We start from the raw sequence: 17,753 nt of genomic DNA, 5'->3' as shown, positions 1-17,753 counted from the left end.
TCGGACTGCCAAAAAAATCTCGACCTATAGAAGTCCAGTCTTTTTCTTACCCCTACAGGTATCTCTAGAAAGGACAACATAAACATAGGTAATCTTGTCAAAACTGAATTGATAAGCACAAGTCTATCCCCATAGGACAGCAATTTGCCTTTCCAGCATCCCAATTTGCTTTCAAATCGGGTCTCCATTGGATACCAATCAGAATTTCTGAGTTTTCTATGATGGATAGGAATACCTAAGTATCGAAAAGGTAAAGAACCAGCATCGCATCCAAAGATTTTCTTATACTGATCAACTTCATCCTTTGCCTTACCAAAACAAAAAAATCTCACTTTTGTGGAAATTTATCTTAAGGCCCGAGAGTTCTTCAAACAAGCATAGTATTAGTTTCATATTAACCGCTTTCAGGAGGTCATGCTCCAAAAAAAAGATTGTATCATCGGCATATTGTAATATAGAGATGCCCCCCTCAACCAGATGAGGAATAAGCCCCCCAACTTGACCATCACCCTTTGCTCATTTAATTATGATGGCTAGCATATATCTACTACAATATTAAAAAGCATTGGAGATAACGGATATCCTTGCCTCAAACCTTTTTTTTGTCTGAAAATAATGACCAATGTCATCATTCACCTTTACACCGACACTCCCCCCTTGAACAAACTGTCGAACCATCGTACACCATTCAGGAGCAAATCCCTTCATCCTTAGAATCTGTTGTAAAAAGGTCATTTAACTTTATCATACGCCTTTTCAAAATCAATTTTCAATAGAATCCCATCCTTTTTCTTACTATGTAACTCATGAATAGTTTCATGTAGAATGACCACCCCTTCTAATATATTCCTTCCTGGCATAAAGGCTGATTGTGTTGGCTTTATAACTCTTGGGGCAATCCCCGTTATACGATTTGTACCCACTTTAGTAAAAAAGATTGAAACACACATTTAATAAACAAATTGGTCTATATTGTTATATTTGAACTGCATCCTCCTTCTTAGGTAGTAAAGTAATTACGCCAAAATTCAGTTTATAAAGGGGCAAATCCTCATTACTGAACTGATTAAACAGCGACATCAAGTCGTCCTTTATTACCCCCCAATTTTTTTGATAAAACTCCGTCGGGAAACCATCACGCCCGGAGCTTTATTATGTTCCATCTGTGATATCGCCTCATAAACCTCTTCCTCCGAATAAGGAGCTGTCAAGATCTCATTCTCAACATCTGAGATCTGAGGAATGTCCTGCATCTCCTCCTCTACTAATGAAATATTATTTGACTCTGGTGCCCCAAACAATTTCTTATAGAATTCAGTAATATAGACTTTTAAATTATCTTCACCGACAATGGTTCCTTCTTGTTGTTCTAACTGGAAAATTTTCTTTTTTCGATGCTTCCGATTTGCAATCAAGTGGAAATATCGTGTATTATTCCCCCCTTCTTGAATATGTTTAACCTTCGCTCTTTGAGCCCACTTAGACTCCTCTTCTCTTCTTAACTTATTTAGATTTTCATTCGCGTTTTTTAGAACTTCCCTTTCCGACAAAGTCAATATATTTGTTTCAGCTTTCACATCTAAATTATCAATGATACCTAGTAGTCTCTCCTTCTCTTTCTTATACTTCCCACTTTGATTTTTAGCCCATCCTTTCAGAAACTTCCTTATGTGTCTTAGCTTGTTCAACCAAACATCCATCGGATTCAAACCAACCATAACCGAATTCCACTCTTTTTCAATTATATCTATAAAACCTTCTTGCCGCAACCAATGCAACTCAAAGGAAAATTTAGGCTTATTACCCAAGTGTGCTTTCACCCCTGAGTCAATAAGAATCGGTGTATGGTCGAAATCCGCCCTTGTCAATGCCCGGACAGTGACTAAGGGAAATTTTTGTTCCCAAGATATGGAAGCTAGTACTCTATCTAGCTTCTCATAAGTTGGTTCCGCCCGACGACTCGCCCACGTAAACTGTCTACCCGATAGAGCAATTTCACGCAGGTTCAAATGTTCAATAATTGCATTAAAGACAAAAGGCCATCGAGCCTTAAAATTATTATTGTTTTTTTTCTTCACGCTTCCGAATAATATTGAAATCACCACCTACCAAGATAGGTAATGATTCCGTCTCACAAGTTCGTACTAATTCCGCTAAAAATCCAGCTTTATGTGCATCCTGGGCAGCCTCATAGACTGGCACTAAAATCCATTCGAAACCATCTCTTTACACTTAATATGTAGTTTGACACAAAAGTCTCCAGTACTCACTTTTAACACCTCAAGAGAATCTGAATTTATACCTACTAAAATGCCTCCAGATCTACCATGAGGAGGTAAACAGAACCAAGAGTAGTTGTACCCCGCAACAAGTTGATTCAAAAAAGGAATAGAGAAATTAGATCTTCTAGTCTCCACCAAGGCTACAAAATCTAATTTATGCTCCCTAATTGTCTCTTTGACAAAAAGATGCTTAGCAGTGTCACCAAAACCACCCGGGTTCCAATTCATTTCTTTTAAATTCTGCATTATGAAAACTGTTTTTTAATTCTTCTTCTGGTACTTTTACCAATATTACTAGTATCATAAACCTTTCTAGTCCTACTTTTCTTTGCCTTGACTACCGGCCTTATTTCCAAATGATCATCTAAATCCAGTGGGATGTCATCATCCTCAATCAAATCCTCACACAGAGTAGAAACTTTTGACATGACCAGAGTTGAAGGACCTTCATCCTTATTCACATTTTCATCCACATTTGAAGGACCTTCATCCTTGTTCCATATATTGTGTACGAGCTTGGTTCCGTATGCGACTAGGTCTTCGAACTATTGTGGATAGTGTAGGTTAGGGTCAGAGCTGGACATGTTGTACGGCCCCACATGTTGTAACTCATGAATACTAGATAGCGACAAGCATGCAACGGCCGATGGTGGCGTGTGACAACGCTCCATGGTTATTGGTGTTGTCTCGTTTGGGGAGGAGCACCCATATATAGTCATGCCCTCTAAGAGCAAGTATAATAAGTCCTAGTCAGCTGGCTATAAGGGTTAAAATAATATATTCATGCTTATTTGGAGGAGAGAGAGAGGAGGAGGAGAGAGAAGAGGAGTGGGCTCTCATGCAAGAGCCAGCTCTAGCACGTGCTCCTAGGCACTTTGTGAGAGTGAAATGTGGGTCATCCATTGATAAAGTAGTACATGATTATAGCTCACTATTATACATGTTGGCTCTATGTTAGCTACAAATGACATGGCACATGGCTTATAGCCAGCAGCTGGCTATACTATTAAACTTGCTCTAAAGATGAGTTCAACCAGCCTTGTTCACAAATATCGGTGTCCTTGTCATGATGTGATTGCTTGCTGCTCGGTAGATGGAGCTTGAACCTCCAGTCCTAACACTCACGCTTATGAATTAACATACGAAGAACTCATGAAAAAAAATGTGGACTGGCTAAGCATTCTCAAACTACACATTACCAGGAACGTGGCATGACTTTACATAAGATTGTTGTGTGGCCTTCATGATATTTTTATCAAGTTCGTCAACATTTATTTTATTTTTTTCTTCGAATTGGAATATTTTTATTATCGTAATATCTAGCCTTTGCATCTATATGACGCACACAAGAAAGTTATTAGATGAAGAGGCTAAAAAATACAAATGACTAAACAAAAGATTCTACAAACATTAATGAAACTATTCAAGACCGGCAGTCATCCCAACTAGAAAAGCCATCCCAGAGATTGAAAGTCATCCTCCTTTTCCAAGCAATGCCTTCAAGGATGTTGCACATGGGTTGATGTCCGAAGCCGGTTTGTAGAGACAAGGTTATCGATTTTCATTCTTGAGGGCCACGTTCCACAATGAAGGCCACAATACACATTCAACAAGTAGATTAGGCAGTGAAGCACTAAGGATGTTCGAAGTATTATATCACATTGTCTTTATGCGCCACCCAAGCCTTTTCTCGAAACCACCATGATAAGGGCAATTAATATAATAACAAATTCGCCCGCAATTCTTCTAGAGAGCTCTCTGTGAGAAGCTTTTTTTATTCTAGCCTATTATGGTAGTTAAGACTCAATGATGATTCACAAAATATTGCATGTGAGCCTTTCATGTTGATCCGATTAGATGATCCAAGAGTGACTTGAGATATCCCACGCCGAACTACCAACCAGTGCATAGCTGCTAAAAAAAATTGTGTTTTATCTAAATGTGAATCCAATTTCTAGTCCTTTATCTGAAGTTGAAACCAATTTCACTAGATCTTTTGTGACCTTGTGAAGCTGAAATAGTTTTAGCATTACAAAGTAATGTTAGAAATATGCATGTAGTTATTACCAAGACAGCCTAATATTGGTATGTGCGGAATAATTAATGTCCTAATTCTTAGCTACATTGTTTTCTCATTCTCTTCAATTGTAATTTTTGTAGATACGAGTCGGAATTATTGACTCGTCGGATCATGGGTTATTACACCTTTCTTTGTTTTTTTCTCAATCATATCAAACATGGCCGTGTCAAAGTATGTCAGGTGGATCTCTAAATCCTCCAGCCCCTATCTTGAAAAGCACCAGAACTAGCTTTCCCCTATTTTCCTAGTTTTTACCTGAGATTGAGCAACACCGAAAAGTGCTTGCTAGCCATTTAGCTCAGAAAAAGCACGCCTTTGTGCCTTTCTCAACCGAAGACCCTGGAATAGGGAACATCGTTGCAAACAGGGCCGAACACTCCATATCATGTAGGAATTGGACGATGACGAACCAGAACTGTCTGAACAAGCTTCCCCTCAGGCTGAACAAACTTTAGATCTTGCAAAGTACAATGATAAAAAATTATGAGACCCTACTAGTATTTCTGTTCAAGGCCGAGTGCAACATCAAAACATCATCATGTTGAAAATTTGTTACCATGATCATGATCTATCTTTGAAATTGGCGCATCCTTCCTCTCAACTGCCCTCCCAGTTCTCGGGCGAGGAGAACTGTAAATGCGAAAGTGGAGGTGTGGGGATCCGTCGGTTCCAGAAGAGGCATACTTATAGAGTTTTTACTGGACTGGACCTGATAGGAGCAAAACCAGCGGATGGAGGCCGTAGAAAGTCTTATTATTTTGTCAACTGCAATGTAATGTCGACATAGCCACTGTTTATAAACTTTCCATCCAGCGGGATGCTGAGAGCCCATTTTTATTCATGTCTATATTGAGTCTCCCACTTGAGTATCCCACTTACTTGAAATAAGATAGTTTTGACAGTCAAGTTAATGCTCATAGACTAGTCTATCCATTAGTCAAGTTTTTTTCGTGTTATAGTAGGTATGCGTAATTTTTATTTTTGATGTAATGCAGTGAAACTATTCTTTTCATGATATGAGTTCCTTATCTTTTCTTTTTAATTCATCGTCCTGAATGTAGATAGCATTGATTCACTTGAAAAAATGCTTATCTTTTGATCTATTTCGTTGTATGGAATGGAAGGTACTTTTTTATCCCAAATTTCTGTTTTATGTTCTTTGTTTTTATGATGGACATTTTTAAGTTATTCATAATTAAATTATTTTTTTAATACACTTGTTCATTTTTTCTCTTTCTTTTTGTGTGTTAATCGGTTTTGCAGATGTTTTTGGAGTGTCCCATTGTCGTGAAGAAGAGATAAGATGCGATCGATAAGATGTAGTGTAGACAATCTTTTTTATCAATCCTTTTTTTGTTTCTTCTTCCTTTTTTAATTATTTGACTAGTCAATTTTATGAGTTTTCTGTGAGTGTACTGAGTGTTAGACTATTCTTTTTTACACTAGTTTATACTTGTTCACCTGTTACTTCATCAGTTGCTATTACATGATAGGAGCAAAACCAGCTGATGGAGGCCGTAGCAATTCTTATTATTTGTCAACTGGAATCTAATGTCGACATAGCCACCGTTTTATAAATTTTCCATCTAGCGGGAGGCTGAGAGCCCATTTTTAATTTTTATTTTTCAAATAATTATCGTAACTATATTTTTTCTGATGGGGGATTCGCACTGTGCTTGGCCCATCGTGGCCCAGTAAAGAAAGTCCGTTTTCGTGTCCTATTCTCTTTTTGGGCCGTCTGCAATTTATACTAAACTTGTATACTTCTAGAAAACTTATTTTAGCATGTTATAGTCATAACAGGCACAATTTTTTTACTTATGTGACATAATAAACCACATAGCTAGCAATGTTGGTAAATTTTTGTTTAGTGTTCTTTCTTATGCGATTGTAATATCTTCATTCGTTTTTGTGAAACGTTTAAACTGTATTATGTAACATAAGTTCCTTTCTGAACCTTTTTTTTATAACTGCATAATTTATATATTGTATACACACGTATGGTGAAGATCTCTAAGCGTCCTATCTAACTAATATCTTATTAGTAGTTTCTAATATATGATTGAGTAAATATATCTATAGAAACTTTTATACTATAAATAGAATTATTGGCGTGGCTAGTCTCTCCGATCGATATTAGTTGCTATTAACATAGATGTATCTAGATATATTTTAATTCTAGGTACATCTATACTAGTGTTAAATAATATGAATCGGAGGGAGTACTAAAATTAGTTCAGTAATAAGTTGATATCACATGCATATATATGCTATTATGCAATGTACTTGGTACAATGGTACTGTAATAGTATCAAACACATAGTAATCGCCTGCTCTAGAACACGTTAAAGAGCTGGGAATCACACTTCACTGTGGTGAGGTATGAAAGCACATTCGGATAAGTTCCAAAACGTACTTCTGAGTTCTGTCCCGACGACAAAGAATGGAAGAAGCTCAAGTCATCATTGATTCTAGTGACCTTTCTGTTCCCGGGCTTTCGAGCAAGGCTGAGCTGTTTCAACCTAGCCCAGGGCGCGGCGGATTTCGTGTTCGCGGACGATAAGGTGAAGAAGTCCCTGAGGGTGTATTTAGTTGTTCTCCGTTCCGTATTGCCGTATTGGTTACGAAGAGGTGAACAGAAATCGCACGTACAGTGTGACGGTGTATGGCGTTCCCGAACCAAAACAAATTATATGGTTGGCGTGGTTATTGCAAGGCCGGAAAGCAAACGGACTTAGAGCATCTCCAACAGGCGCGCTAAAACGGCGGTGCGGCATAAAAACCGCCTGTTTACAGCGCGCGGGAGCAAAATCGCCGCTTCAGCAGGCGCTGCAAATGGCGCGGCGCTGTAAATTTTTTAGGGCACGGGCGGGTTTGCGCCATCGCGTGCGCTATACGTTGTGCGCCGGCTACAGCGCGCGGCATCGCTCGTCCACGCGCGAAGAAACCCCCGCGCTGAAGTTTCCCCTTCCGCCTCGCCGCCCGACCGCACAATTCCTCGTCTCCGCGCGGCCGCCGGCGCACCCCAGCGACCCCTCCCTACTCCGTCCCGCCCTCCGCCGCAGCCGCCGCGTCCGCAGCGCCGCCGCCCAATGCGGCAAACCCTAGGCGCCCTCCTCCCGCCGGCCGCTTCCATCGCGCCGCCGAAGAAACCGAAGGCGCCATTCATGGAGACAATGAATGTTGGATCTTCGTTTATGCATGAAGAAGCCGTGTTGAAGGATATGAAGAATATGAGGATGTCGATGAGGAAGGAGAAGGGTTGATCGAACCTCGCCATCGCGTGCGCTATACTTTGTGTCCATTTATTCATGATTTATATGTGAGTGTTTGATCTTGTGAGATGCATAGTAGTGTAGAAAGCTGTTTTCCGCGCCCGCGCGCGCTGTATTTTGGCGCGCCCGGCGGAGGACCATTTTTACCGCTCGCGCAGACGCTGCATTTTGGCGCGTCCGGCGGGCAAAATCCGGCCCAGCGCGCCATGCGTTTACCGCGCGGCGAAACAGAGGTTTAGCGCGCTGACTTTTTGTGCGCCTGTTGGAGATGCTCTTACAAGGGCATCTAGTTCCCTTTTCAATTGATTTCCGGCACCCATTTATTTCTTGAGGAATCATTTCCAGCCCTTAGTAGATCCTCAAGTATCATCGTCGCCCCTAATCTCGATGTAGTGAAAATATGCTTTTCATAGGTCTAGTCAAATATTTGAAGTGGATAATATTATATCGACTGGTTCTTTCTTCATTGTCTGGTAAATACGCTGTTATATGCACTAATTCATTTGCCCGTCAAGGTATAAACATTCTATTACCTTCACGATTTTGACCTTTTTTCAATCTGGGCAACTGGCTCCCTTTTCTATTACTTTTATAACGAAAATACATTGTTCAACAACATTATAAAATAAAGATAAACGGAAATGGGAAAGAGAAGCGCCCTCACACCAATAGGAAACACGCGGATAGATGCTCGGCATCGAAAATCTACTACGGGACAAAAACCTATTTGTATTGTGATCCATAACAAGTGCCGTGGCTTTGGAGGAAGTACAAGTTCAGGAATTCACTTACAACAACAACGAAATGGACCAAAAGAAGCGAGACAAGAAACTGATATGGAACTGCAACAACCCATAGAGCATCCCAATTTGAGAACTGCTTATTCACGATTTTTATCTGAATAAGCAGGGTCTTAATTAGGCGTTAATTTCGGGACTGTTGGGCGAGCCCTGGCGCCCTAATATTACACGCTGCGCACGAGCGACGACCACCGCCGCATTCTCGTTAACAGTTTTGGTGCGTTGGTGCTCAATGTACTCTCTGTACTTGATACCCCTGAACTCCACTCCCTGCAGTGCCAGCTCTGGTATCGGCTGGACGACGGTGTCCAGGCATGGCCCGAGCAGGCACACGGACGACATTCTCGCCTGCTCTCCATGGACCATTGCACGGTGGAGCGCTGCCTTGTACCTTCCATTGCTAACAATCTGCAAGCAAGTGTCAGGAAGTTACACATACATAGTTCATGACACACTCCGAAGAAGGTAATTGCTCACTTGGTCGGTCACCTCAAGCTGATCGCCGGCGATGACGAAGTACGAGTTGGGAATGGGCTTCGCGAGGATCCAACGGCCGTTTTTCTGGACCTGTAGGCCGTCGACGCCGGTCTGGAAGAGAAGAGCGAGTAAATGGGGCCCTATTTCACTACAAATATAATTGATGAATAACTATAATTTATATATGTCTTAGATGAGTATTTAAACTGCGAATTACTTGCTTGCGCTTGTAGATTCTAAATTTGTGATAAAATCAGCTTAAAATTATTTTAAGAGGAAACATATTGTATAGCTTAAAAACCGATCAGACCGGTGGTCTAACCATAATGGTTTCCTACTTAGGTTTTAATAGTAGGAAAATACTTTCAGAATCTCAAAGACTTCTATCCCAATATGTAGTGCATATAACGCTATATGAACTTACCTAACAATCTATGAAATTAAAACGTAGTGCTAATTTTTATATGATTTGAATCTGAGAAATCTTGGCATGTTTAAGACTTAGAACTAGAAATTTATTTTTTAGTACGTCTTAGCCATTAGTCAGAATAGCTAAAATAGAAGGGAAAAAACTAGACGCGGCCAGCAAGAAAATCAGAGGGAAAAAAAATACAAGACGGGCGCATAAATCGAACCCGCACCTCAATTATACGTACCCACACTCATACCCGATTGTGCACCATTACCGCTGGAGCTGCAATACTTTTGTGATTCTACTTCCATTTACAGACTATATAATACAAAATCAGAAATTTTGGGCCCCCAAAATTTTGGGGCCCTGTGCGGCCGCACGGGCCGCACTCCTGCGGGCCCGGGACTGCAAACCAGAGGACCGCATAACTGTTGCCGAGAAATTTCATTCTTCTCTTCCTTTGAGATTACGAAGATGAGATTGCTCGGTGAATTTGTGACTAGAGAATAATTGGGGGAATCGATCATTTTGTTTTTGATGATGGTTTTGCTCCCATATTTAATTGACCGCATTGTTATACGGTAGTTTTTCCTTGTAGGAATTGTTATATATATAGTCGTTGCTACTTTGTAGGTTGTATATCTGCTAACTTGAGTGATAATTTGACGACGTTTTGCTAATTTGCAATGCAGGGTAATATATTGTTGCGTGTTTTATTTGGTATCGCAAGCTTGGCTGGAATAACCGCTCACATGGTTAACATCTTTGTCAAGGCTGGCCCCGAAAATCGATGGATCTTCTACAGGGTGCTAACACAGCTTATTGTTGGTGTGTTGTTGGCTTATCTTGTTATTTCTCTTGGGAGAGTGAATAAAATTAGAGGGGCTTACATACGACTTATGTATTCAGATGATCATCCGTATAGTATAGGGCTTTTGGGTTCAAACTTCTGCGTTGTTTTCTGACTTTGTATGAAATGTATATTTCTAAAAAGTCTGGATTTTATAGTTTCAACATGAGTAAATTAATTCACAAGGTTCTGCGAACATGGTTTATGAACACAAGCTTGCCGCCACACCATGCATGTTTGTTGTTGTGTTTGTGCCGAATAGTGTGTTTGTACGTTGTTAGATCGTACTCGGTGTTGTAACTATTGTGGATAAGATATGTTAGTGTTGGAGTCGGACATCTTGTAGAGGGACATTACATGTTATAATCCGTGACTATAGATGTTAGGGAAATTGCTTACCGGTGTCAACTCGATAACTCGATCGGCTAGCGATTAGCGATTAATAGGCAAATTGGCCGATTAATCAGTTAATCGGCTGATAAATATGTTAATCGGCTAATCGGTGTCCCGCCGAGTAACGATTAATCGCTGAATCGGCCAATTTTTTGAACAGTTAGTGAACACAGGGAGCCGGTGTCGTGTGTGAGCGCCCAAGTGGCTATTATTGTTGCCTCGATCAGGAACAGAGGTAGGCATTCTCAGGGAAAACGCGCTCTCAGAAAACCTCATTCAAAAATATCGGTGTCATCATCGTGTTTTGATGTGACTCCTTTAATTTAATCCCCACACTTTCAAACAAATAGAAATTGTTAGTTTGCAAAACATGATTGACATTACTCACCAAGCCACTTGATCACTTGTCCTTCATCATGGAAGTGCTATCATGATCTTTAAAAGTTATATTCATATTTTTATGAATTATTTGGCCACACTTACACATTGACTTTTTGACTCAATTTATATGCCACCTATTTGAGGATGGAGGGAGTAGTGCTAGCTAGGTTGTGTATGTCTGTTAATTGGATGGCATTTTGCAATTTTTTCATGTAGGGTAATATGTATGTTAAGATCGGACCCAGACATCATTGGGTTTTTTCACTGTAGTGATGGAGATTATTGTTGCTGTCGTTGCCAGTTTTTTTTTTTCATTCCTCTTGGGGACGGAATAAGTCTTTCATCGCCTAAGCCAGCGATGATGTGTGTGATTAAATATATTGATTTCTAGATGGCCTCTGGTACGATTTATGTATTCAGATGATCATCTGTAGATGACCTAGGGTTTAAGTTTAAAACTATGAGGTTGCTTTCTACGAGCTTTTCACAGTATATATGTAAATTTATTTCTTTGGATTGGCAGTTTGGCACATGAGATTGGGGGATAAAATAGATTAGGGGTCTCTGTAGTTTCAAAAGGGGAAGTCTGTTGACTAATCCTGTGTGTTGTGCGTGTTGTATGCCTTCTGAATTGATTAATGTCTTCAAACGGATGGAAAAGATGACTATATGTATGGAGTTCCTGGAAATAATGACTACATGTATTGAGTTCATGGAAAAGTAGACTATATGTACATTGTGTTGTCAAACTGAATGGAGGTATGGGTTTAAAAAAAACTACCGCTATCCGATTTCCACTTTAGATGGCAACAAGTACACATTGCTCACCCTCTGCCATAAGACTTTAAGGAACTAATTGCAAGCTACCTTTTTTTTGGAAGTCATTGTACAGGGTTTACAAGTATATTGCTTTAAACTGCAGTAAAGAAAAAAAATGCAAAACCTTCTAACCATATGTTCTGTTGTTAGCACACAGAAAGTGAAACAAAATCGAAGGCTCCAGAGAACCTAGATGAAGGGGGGCAGTGTTGCATGCAACACTAAGAAAAGTATCTCTCAGTTACTCCTGTTGGAATTAGGTTCTGCGCAGCTGCTACCTGCTAGTATACAGATAAGCTGAAGAGCAACATCCATCATTCATTTGTACCACCCAGTGAGCATGTATCTCAGCCAAAAGCAGAACAGGCATGAAAGAGCCTGCCACACATAAAGATACGAAGAGTTACTACCTCAGTCAAAATACTCACAAAATGAGAGTACTGGGAAGGATAATGTACGGTGCAAAAAAATGAAAATAAAAACTGTGACAGGAAAGTGAAATCAAAGTGGAGTTTCCGACAACTTCTTCCATTCAAATATATTATTACTTGAAGGAAACTCTAGTGACTATCTGAACTCCTGCAGCATAATATCAGCTGCACACTTTTGCTGTCGAAAATCTCAATGAATTCTGACATGTCAGCTGAACACCATGACAAGGTTTAGCAATACGTAGGGCACATCTCCCGTGGAAGAACTTGAGCATTAAGGGCAAGATCTAATGCAACGTTATTGTGAAACTGCAGATACTCTATTCCTTGCACTGCAAGCTGCTGAGCACATTTGGTACATTCTGAGTCGAAGTTCATCAAGTGTTGACAGGGTGACAGCAAACACAGTGGCTACTGAGTAGTGACGCCGTGACGGCAGTATAGATGCGAGTTAGTGAGTAGTGACCCTGGTACGAAACTGAATAGTTATTCAGAGTTCTGATTTGACCACTACTTGGCATCTCTATTTTTAAGTTTTACTACTGCTATAAGATATTAGAGCGTGTTTGCAATCGCCAAGTACTCCAATATACCAAGAGTTACAAGGAAACAAAAAGTTCGCACCAACAATGTATTTCAATTTTACCTGAAATATAAGAAGCCTTATACAAAGGGACTTCTCTGAGCACTTCCCAAACAGCCTAAGGAATATGTTAACAAGGTTACCATCCTTGGTACCTGTCAGCATTCCTGTCCGTTTCTCGAAACTACATTAAGCACAATATATAATTTTATATCAAGATCAAAACCATATTGTGATAAATTCTACCAGCAGTTTCGTACCAAAAGAAATAAATCAGTACCTTGGCAACCTATGTCTTGGGCAATGAACAAAGTGAAAGAGCTGTACGCAATAGGCAACAATTAAAAGCATAAGCAGACAATATACTTAATCAATCAAAAATGTTAATATACCAGTGAAGAGGTAAATACAAAAACAGTTTCTGCGAACCTGTGGTACTGAGCACAGGAAATTAAGAACCTGAGGTAAGAAGAAGAGCAATAATGTCTCACTGCAAAAATAAAATAGTTCTGTTAGCTGCAGTTATTATTTAATAATGGGTGGCGAAGACTATGTGTAGCTAGCATATACTATAAATGTTGCATGAGTGCACATAAGACGTATAGACAGCACAAGAAAAAGTTGGGCCCACAAGCAAGATGGTTTTTCCCACCGCACACCATTAGAATATCAAAGATATGGTCAAATATATGAACAGTGAAGGTCAACAAGCATCATATAAAATGTTCAAAAACTCGATGTCGAATCCTACCGAAACTCTAATAGCTATTGTCTACTCAGACAACTGCCAAATTCCTGCACAGCACTCCCCCACCCAAGAAGTTCTTTAATGGGACCCTTTTACTTAATTAATATGGATAATTCAAAAACTCGATGTCGAATCCTACCGAAACTCTAATAGCTATTGTCTACTCAGACACCTGCCAAATTCCTGCACAGCACTCCCCCACCCAAAAAGTTCTTTAATGGGACCCTTTTACTTAATTAATATGGATAAATCAAAAATTAATAGATTCTATGCACATACATCCAGAACAAGGATGATTAGGAGTACTTCATTCGAGAAAGTGGACTGCCAATTGCGTAGCATTCCATTCCACGAGCAGACATGAACAATGAGCTGGAGTAACTAAGAAAATAGTACGGAGATAAGTGAGGATGTTTGTTTACCTGAAATGCCCCAAAATACCTACCACAGCCAAAGTCATCCCAGCAAAATAGGTGTAGGTATCACCAACAAAAACAGATGAAGGATACCTGCATACAAAGTGATCCATTAAAAAAAATGGCCTTTTGTTTTTACTAAGGTACCATGCTATTAAGGTCTTTACCAGTTAAAGCCCAGCAAAGCTAATGACGTGGTCAGGAAAGGAAGGACAAGATAAATAGAGAATGCATGAGCTTGCTGAGTTTCAGGGTCTTTGGAAGATCCTATGCGCATTACATTGTGTATCAATACCTGGAAAATGCTGTAATAATTAGTAGACGAATGGTACTCAAAATTCAAGAATCATGTAGTTCATACCGCAGCAGATATGACGACTGTCTGCCCAACTTCAAGACCATTCAGGCCAGCATGTATGTTGATCGAATTTGTACAAAAAACTGCTAACAAGAGCATGAAGAGCATGTACATCCAACCTGCATGACAAAGAATACAAGAGGTGGGTGCTGGTATTCTATCATCTGGTGTGTACATCTGTCTAAAGACAATATGATCTAGAGCAGAACTTGCATCCAATAGGCAAATAAGTAAACCGGTAGAAGAGTATGTAGCGGTATTGGCACATGGATCTCTCAGTTCGTTCATTTCAACGGTTGAGGTAACATATAGATAATAGTATATCTTCTGAGATTTCTCAAGATATTCTGAAGCATGTACAAAATGCACTTGGTTGTTGTTACAAATGATAAAATTATAAATAAGCGGCAATGCTTTCACCGTACGAATATTTAGAACCACTCATTATTTAGTGAGTCAAATTCACTTATTTGGATTTCTAAACATACCTAACTCCAGAACTTCTACTCCAACATAGGATGCTAGAGGCTTCGGAATGATGATGGAAGTACCACCAGCATATGCCATCAACAGAGGAAGTGCTGCAAATGCAGGCAGCACCAGTTTGCTGTTCAATGTAGGCCATTCCGAACAAATTTGTCAGAAACACGAAAGTGACTCTATTGGAACAAATTGAATGACACTCTGAGAAAGAACATACACTCTCCATGGAATGTCAAGAACATCGTCAATAAATCCAAGAAGAATCATAAAACAGACTGACGCTAATGCAGCGTTATATTCAACAAGCCACTGCAAACATCAGCAAACAAGTGTTTCAGGGCATAAGACATATTTCGCGAATGCAAAGAACGATAACTTCTAGACATAAACATACAATGGAATCCGGTGCGAAGTTGAAATGTTGAAATATAATAGCAATGACCAAGTAGACAATCCCAACAACAATTCCCAGTGACTCGGGCCTGCAAAATAAGTTCAATGTTAGACAATAAAAAATGTGAACTCACAGCTTTATATCTCCAAGCCAGGGAATGTAAAGAACTTCATTTGAATTGCATACGGTGGGTACTTTTGAATAGTTTGAATTGCCCCCTTAGATGTACAGATGAGTATGTGCACACTTCTCTATAATAATGTCATATCTCTTTCCAAGTTTGCAGAAGAATGTTGAGGCACGTACATATACGTACGGCATGTATCAGTATCATAGCCCAAATAAAGCATTCAAAATGTATATTCACGAAAGTTCCTTAAGACATGTATATTGTGTCCTTTCTTTGAAGTATATATGTTCTTTAGAGAATTAAGAACCTTGGACAGCAAGAAAGACAGTGTACTTATTGTTCCAAGATCTTTTTGGTTCACACTAAACCCAAGGACATGAGTGCTGCATGAACTCTAGATGTAGGCCAGGTAGAGGAAATACTTAAGTCGGCATTCCTTGGTAGCATTTTACGGCAAAGAACATGAACTACTAGGTCCACTCCTAATAGAACTTATTTACTACTTAACCCCAATATGGGATAAACGGTCCAACAGAATCAATCAACACCTACTAACAAATGAAAGCATCCATCACTCGAGAAAATTCCACGGAAACAGCTAGTGAAGCATGTAGGACTGTGATGTATTGACTGTCTAATACCAAACGCATGGATTTGAACTGAGCTGAAATCTCTTCCTATATTCCATAGTTCCCCCAAGCATCATAGCAGCTACCATTGCGACCCTTTCCGTCTATTATTCTCTAAAAGCTGATTGGTTTGCAAGAGCAGACCAGCAGCAATGGCACCTACTAGTAAATCCTGAAGCTAAACTCTGAAACCTGGTTGAAATTTGCATCTACTAGAGCAATACTATGTACTATAATGTAAAAACAATATGCACCAGAAGCAAGAATACTGGCAGCAGCTACTTCTAAAAACACGGAGCGCACTGCAGGTTATCGAAATTGTTGCAGTAGTCGTGACTCACACTTTGATCTCGCCCATGAGCAAGCCCTTCTTGTTGATGTCCTTGCCGAACATCCCGCGACGGAGGAGGTAGCGGGCGGCGACGGGGACGAGGCGGAGCACGACGAAGAAGCCGACGAGGCTGATGGCCCCGCAGATGAGGATGGACCGGCGCAGATCGGCGTCCAGCGGGTAGTGCACGAACGCGAGGTACGAGAAGGGCGCGAGGAAGAGCGCCATCGCCGCGAAGGCCACGCGGAGGTTCGGCGGCCGGAGGACCAGATCCCCCGCCGCATCCGCCTCCGCCGCCGCCTCAGGGATGGCGGCGGCGGCGGCGGCAGCAGGAGGCTGCGGCATCGCGGGCCCCTGGGCGGCTGCGGCGCCGCGCTTGCGGCGGCGGGCCATTGTAGGAGGGGTTCGGAGTTTAGCTGACGAGCTAGCTGGAAGCTTCTACCTGGCGGTGGCGGCGGCGCGGTGTTCGCCGGCGATGGGGTTGGGGGCGGGGGCGGCGGAGGGGTTATAGATGCGGCCGTGGGGTGACGTGGAGAGATCTGATTGGCAGTAGCCTCGTGTTCGACGGGCAGTGGAGAGACTCTCGTGGAAGCGTGCCTGGAATTTACTCCGTTCCGTGTGCACTGTGCAGGAACGGTCTCTGACGGTGGACCTCTCTAGTTTTGGAGACTGACTCCGTAACGTGAACGACCAAACGGAACCGTACAGAATATCGTCTCGAGTTAGTTTTCCCTCCGTTGCAAAAAAAATCTCAACATGAAGGAGGCATATATAACATGTTTTCACGACAAAAAAAAAATACGTATATAAACATGTTTTAGCTATAGGTACATTCATATCTAGGAAAAAATTGAGAAGTTTTTTATTAAAACGGGGGATCTTCTTTCGAACTGGGTGTGACGCTAATAGAGCGAGAGGTGTTGTCTTTGGAGGACGGCTCTAAACAACGCCCTCTAAAGTAGACGTTTTCTTAAGGTTTGCTTTTCTTTTCAAATTTACTATGGTTGCAAAATAAATAGTATGCCACGCAAATAAATAGTCTAACATATGGATAAATAGTGTCGCACACAAATAAGTACTCTAGTAGTTCACAATAAGGAATGATGGTAATTGAATAAGTAAAATTGTCTAGTTGTCTCCTTTAAACCCCCACAGATGCTCGACAACATCATTCTGAAGTTGCGCGTGAGTACCTTGCCATGCAAATGGACAATTCTTCCATAACCAATGCATGTTATCGATACGTTTGAGCATCTCAGAAAAATCCGAGCATCTCAGAAAAATCCTCTCACTTTATTTTGTGTTATGGTATGAGATGCCTGCTCTTCGGTTGGCCCTCTCAAATTGTATGGCCCAAACTTTCCGACCACAGCCCTGCTGAATTTGTATATGGCTTCCTGAACTATTTTGCAAGATAAAGAGCATGATATGTAGTTTGAGTGATCCAAGCTGCATACCTGTGTATATGGGATGGTGTTGAC

General features: G+C 40.8%; 1 protein-coding gene across 1 annotated transcript; it reads right to left on the bottom strand.

Moving 5' to 3' along the window:
• Nucleotides 1–11,799: 11,799 nt before the first annotated feature.
• Nucleotides 11,800–16,515, bottom strand: LOC124674600 (UDP-N-acetylglucosamine--dolichyl-phosphate N-acetylglucosaminephosphotransferase-like). The gene is made up of 11 exons (XM_047210642.1): nucleotides 16,283–16,515; nucleotides 15,183–15,270; nucleotides 15,006–15,097; nucleotides 14,794–14,912; nucleotides 14,309–14,424; nucleotides 14,115–14,242; nucleotides 13,954–14,040; nucleotides 13,213–13,273; nucleotides 13,064–13,104; nucleotides 12,847–12,967; nucleotides 11,800–12,147 (listed from the first exon to the last, which is right to left on the bottom strand). The coding sequence occupies exons 1-11, from the start codon at nucleotides 16,498–16,500 to the stop codon at nucleotides 12,088–12,090; spliced, it is 1,131 nt and encodes a 376-aa protein (XP_047066598.1). The 5' UTR covers nucleotides 16,501–16,515; the 3' UTR covers nucleotides 11,800–12,087.
• Between the last annotated feature and the right edge of the window lie 1,238 nt (nucleotides 16,516–17,753).

This window comes from Lolium rigidum, chromosome 7 (genome assembly GCF_022539505.1).
Source record: "Lolium rigidum isolate FL_2022 chromosome 7, APGP_CSIRO_Lrig_0.1, whole genome shotgun sequence".
Taxonomy (NCBI): Eukaryota; Viridiplantae; Streptophyta; class Magnoliopsida; order Poales; family Poaceae; genus Lolium; species Lolium rigidum.
Note: the sequence above shows the minus strand (reverse complement) of the source record. Positions and strands in the feature narration are given on the sequence as shown.

What these genes read in the sequence shown, in the direction of transcription:
- LOC124674600 (XM_047210642.1), bottom strand. Translation starts at nt 16,500, where the DNA reads ATGGCGCTCTTCCTCGCGCCCTTCTCGTACCTCGCGTTCGTGCACTAC. An exon ending in ACTTCGCACCGGATTCCATT is followed by an intron (nt 15,098 to 15,182) that starts GTATGTTTATGT and finishes TGATGTTTGCAG; the next exon opens with TGGCTTGTTGAATATAACGC. An exon ending in CTTGACATTCCATGGAGAGT is followed by an intron (nt 14,913 to 15,005) that starts GTATGTTCTTTC and finishes TACATTGAACAG; the next exon opens with CAAACTGGTGCTGCCTGCAT.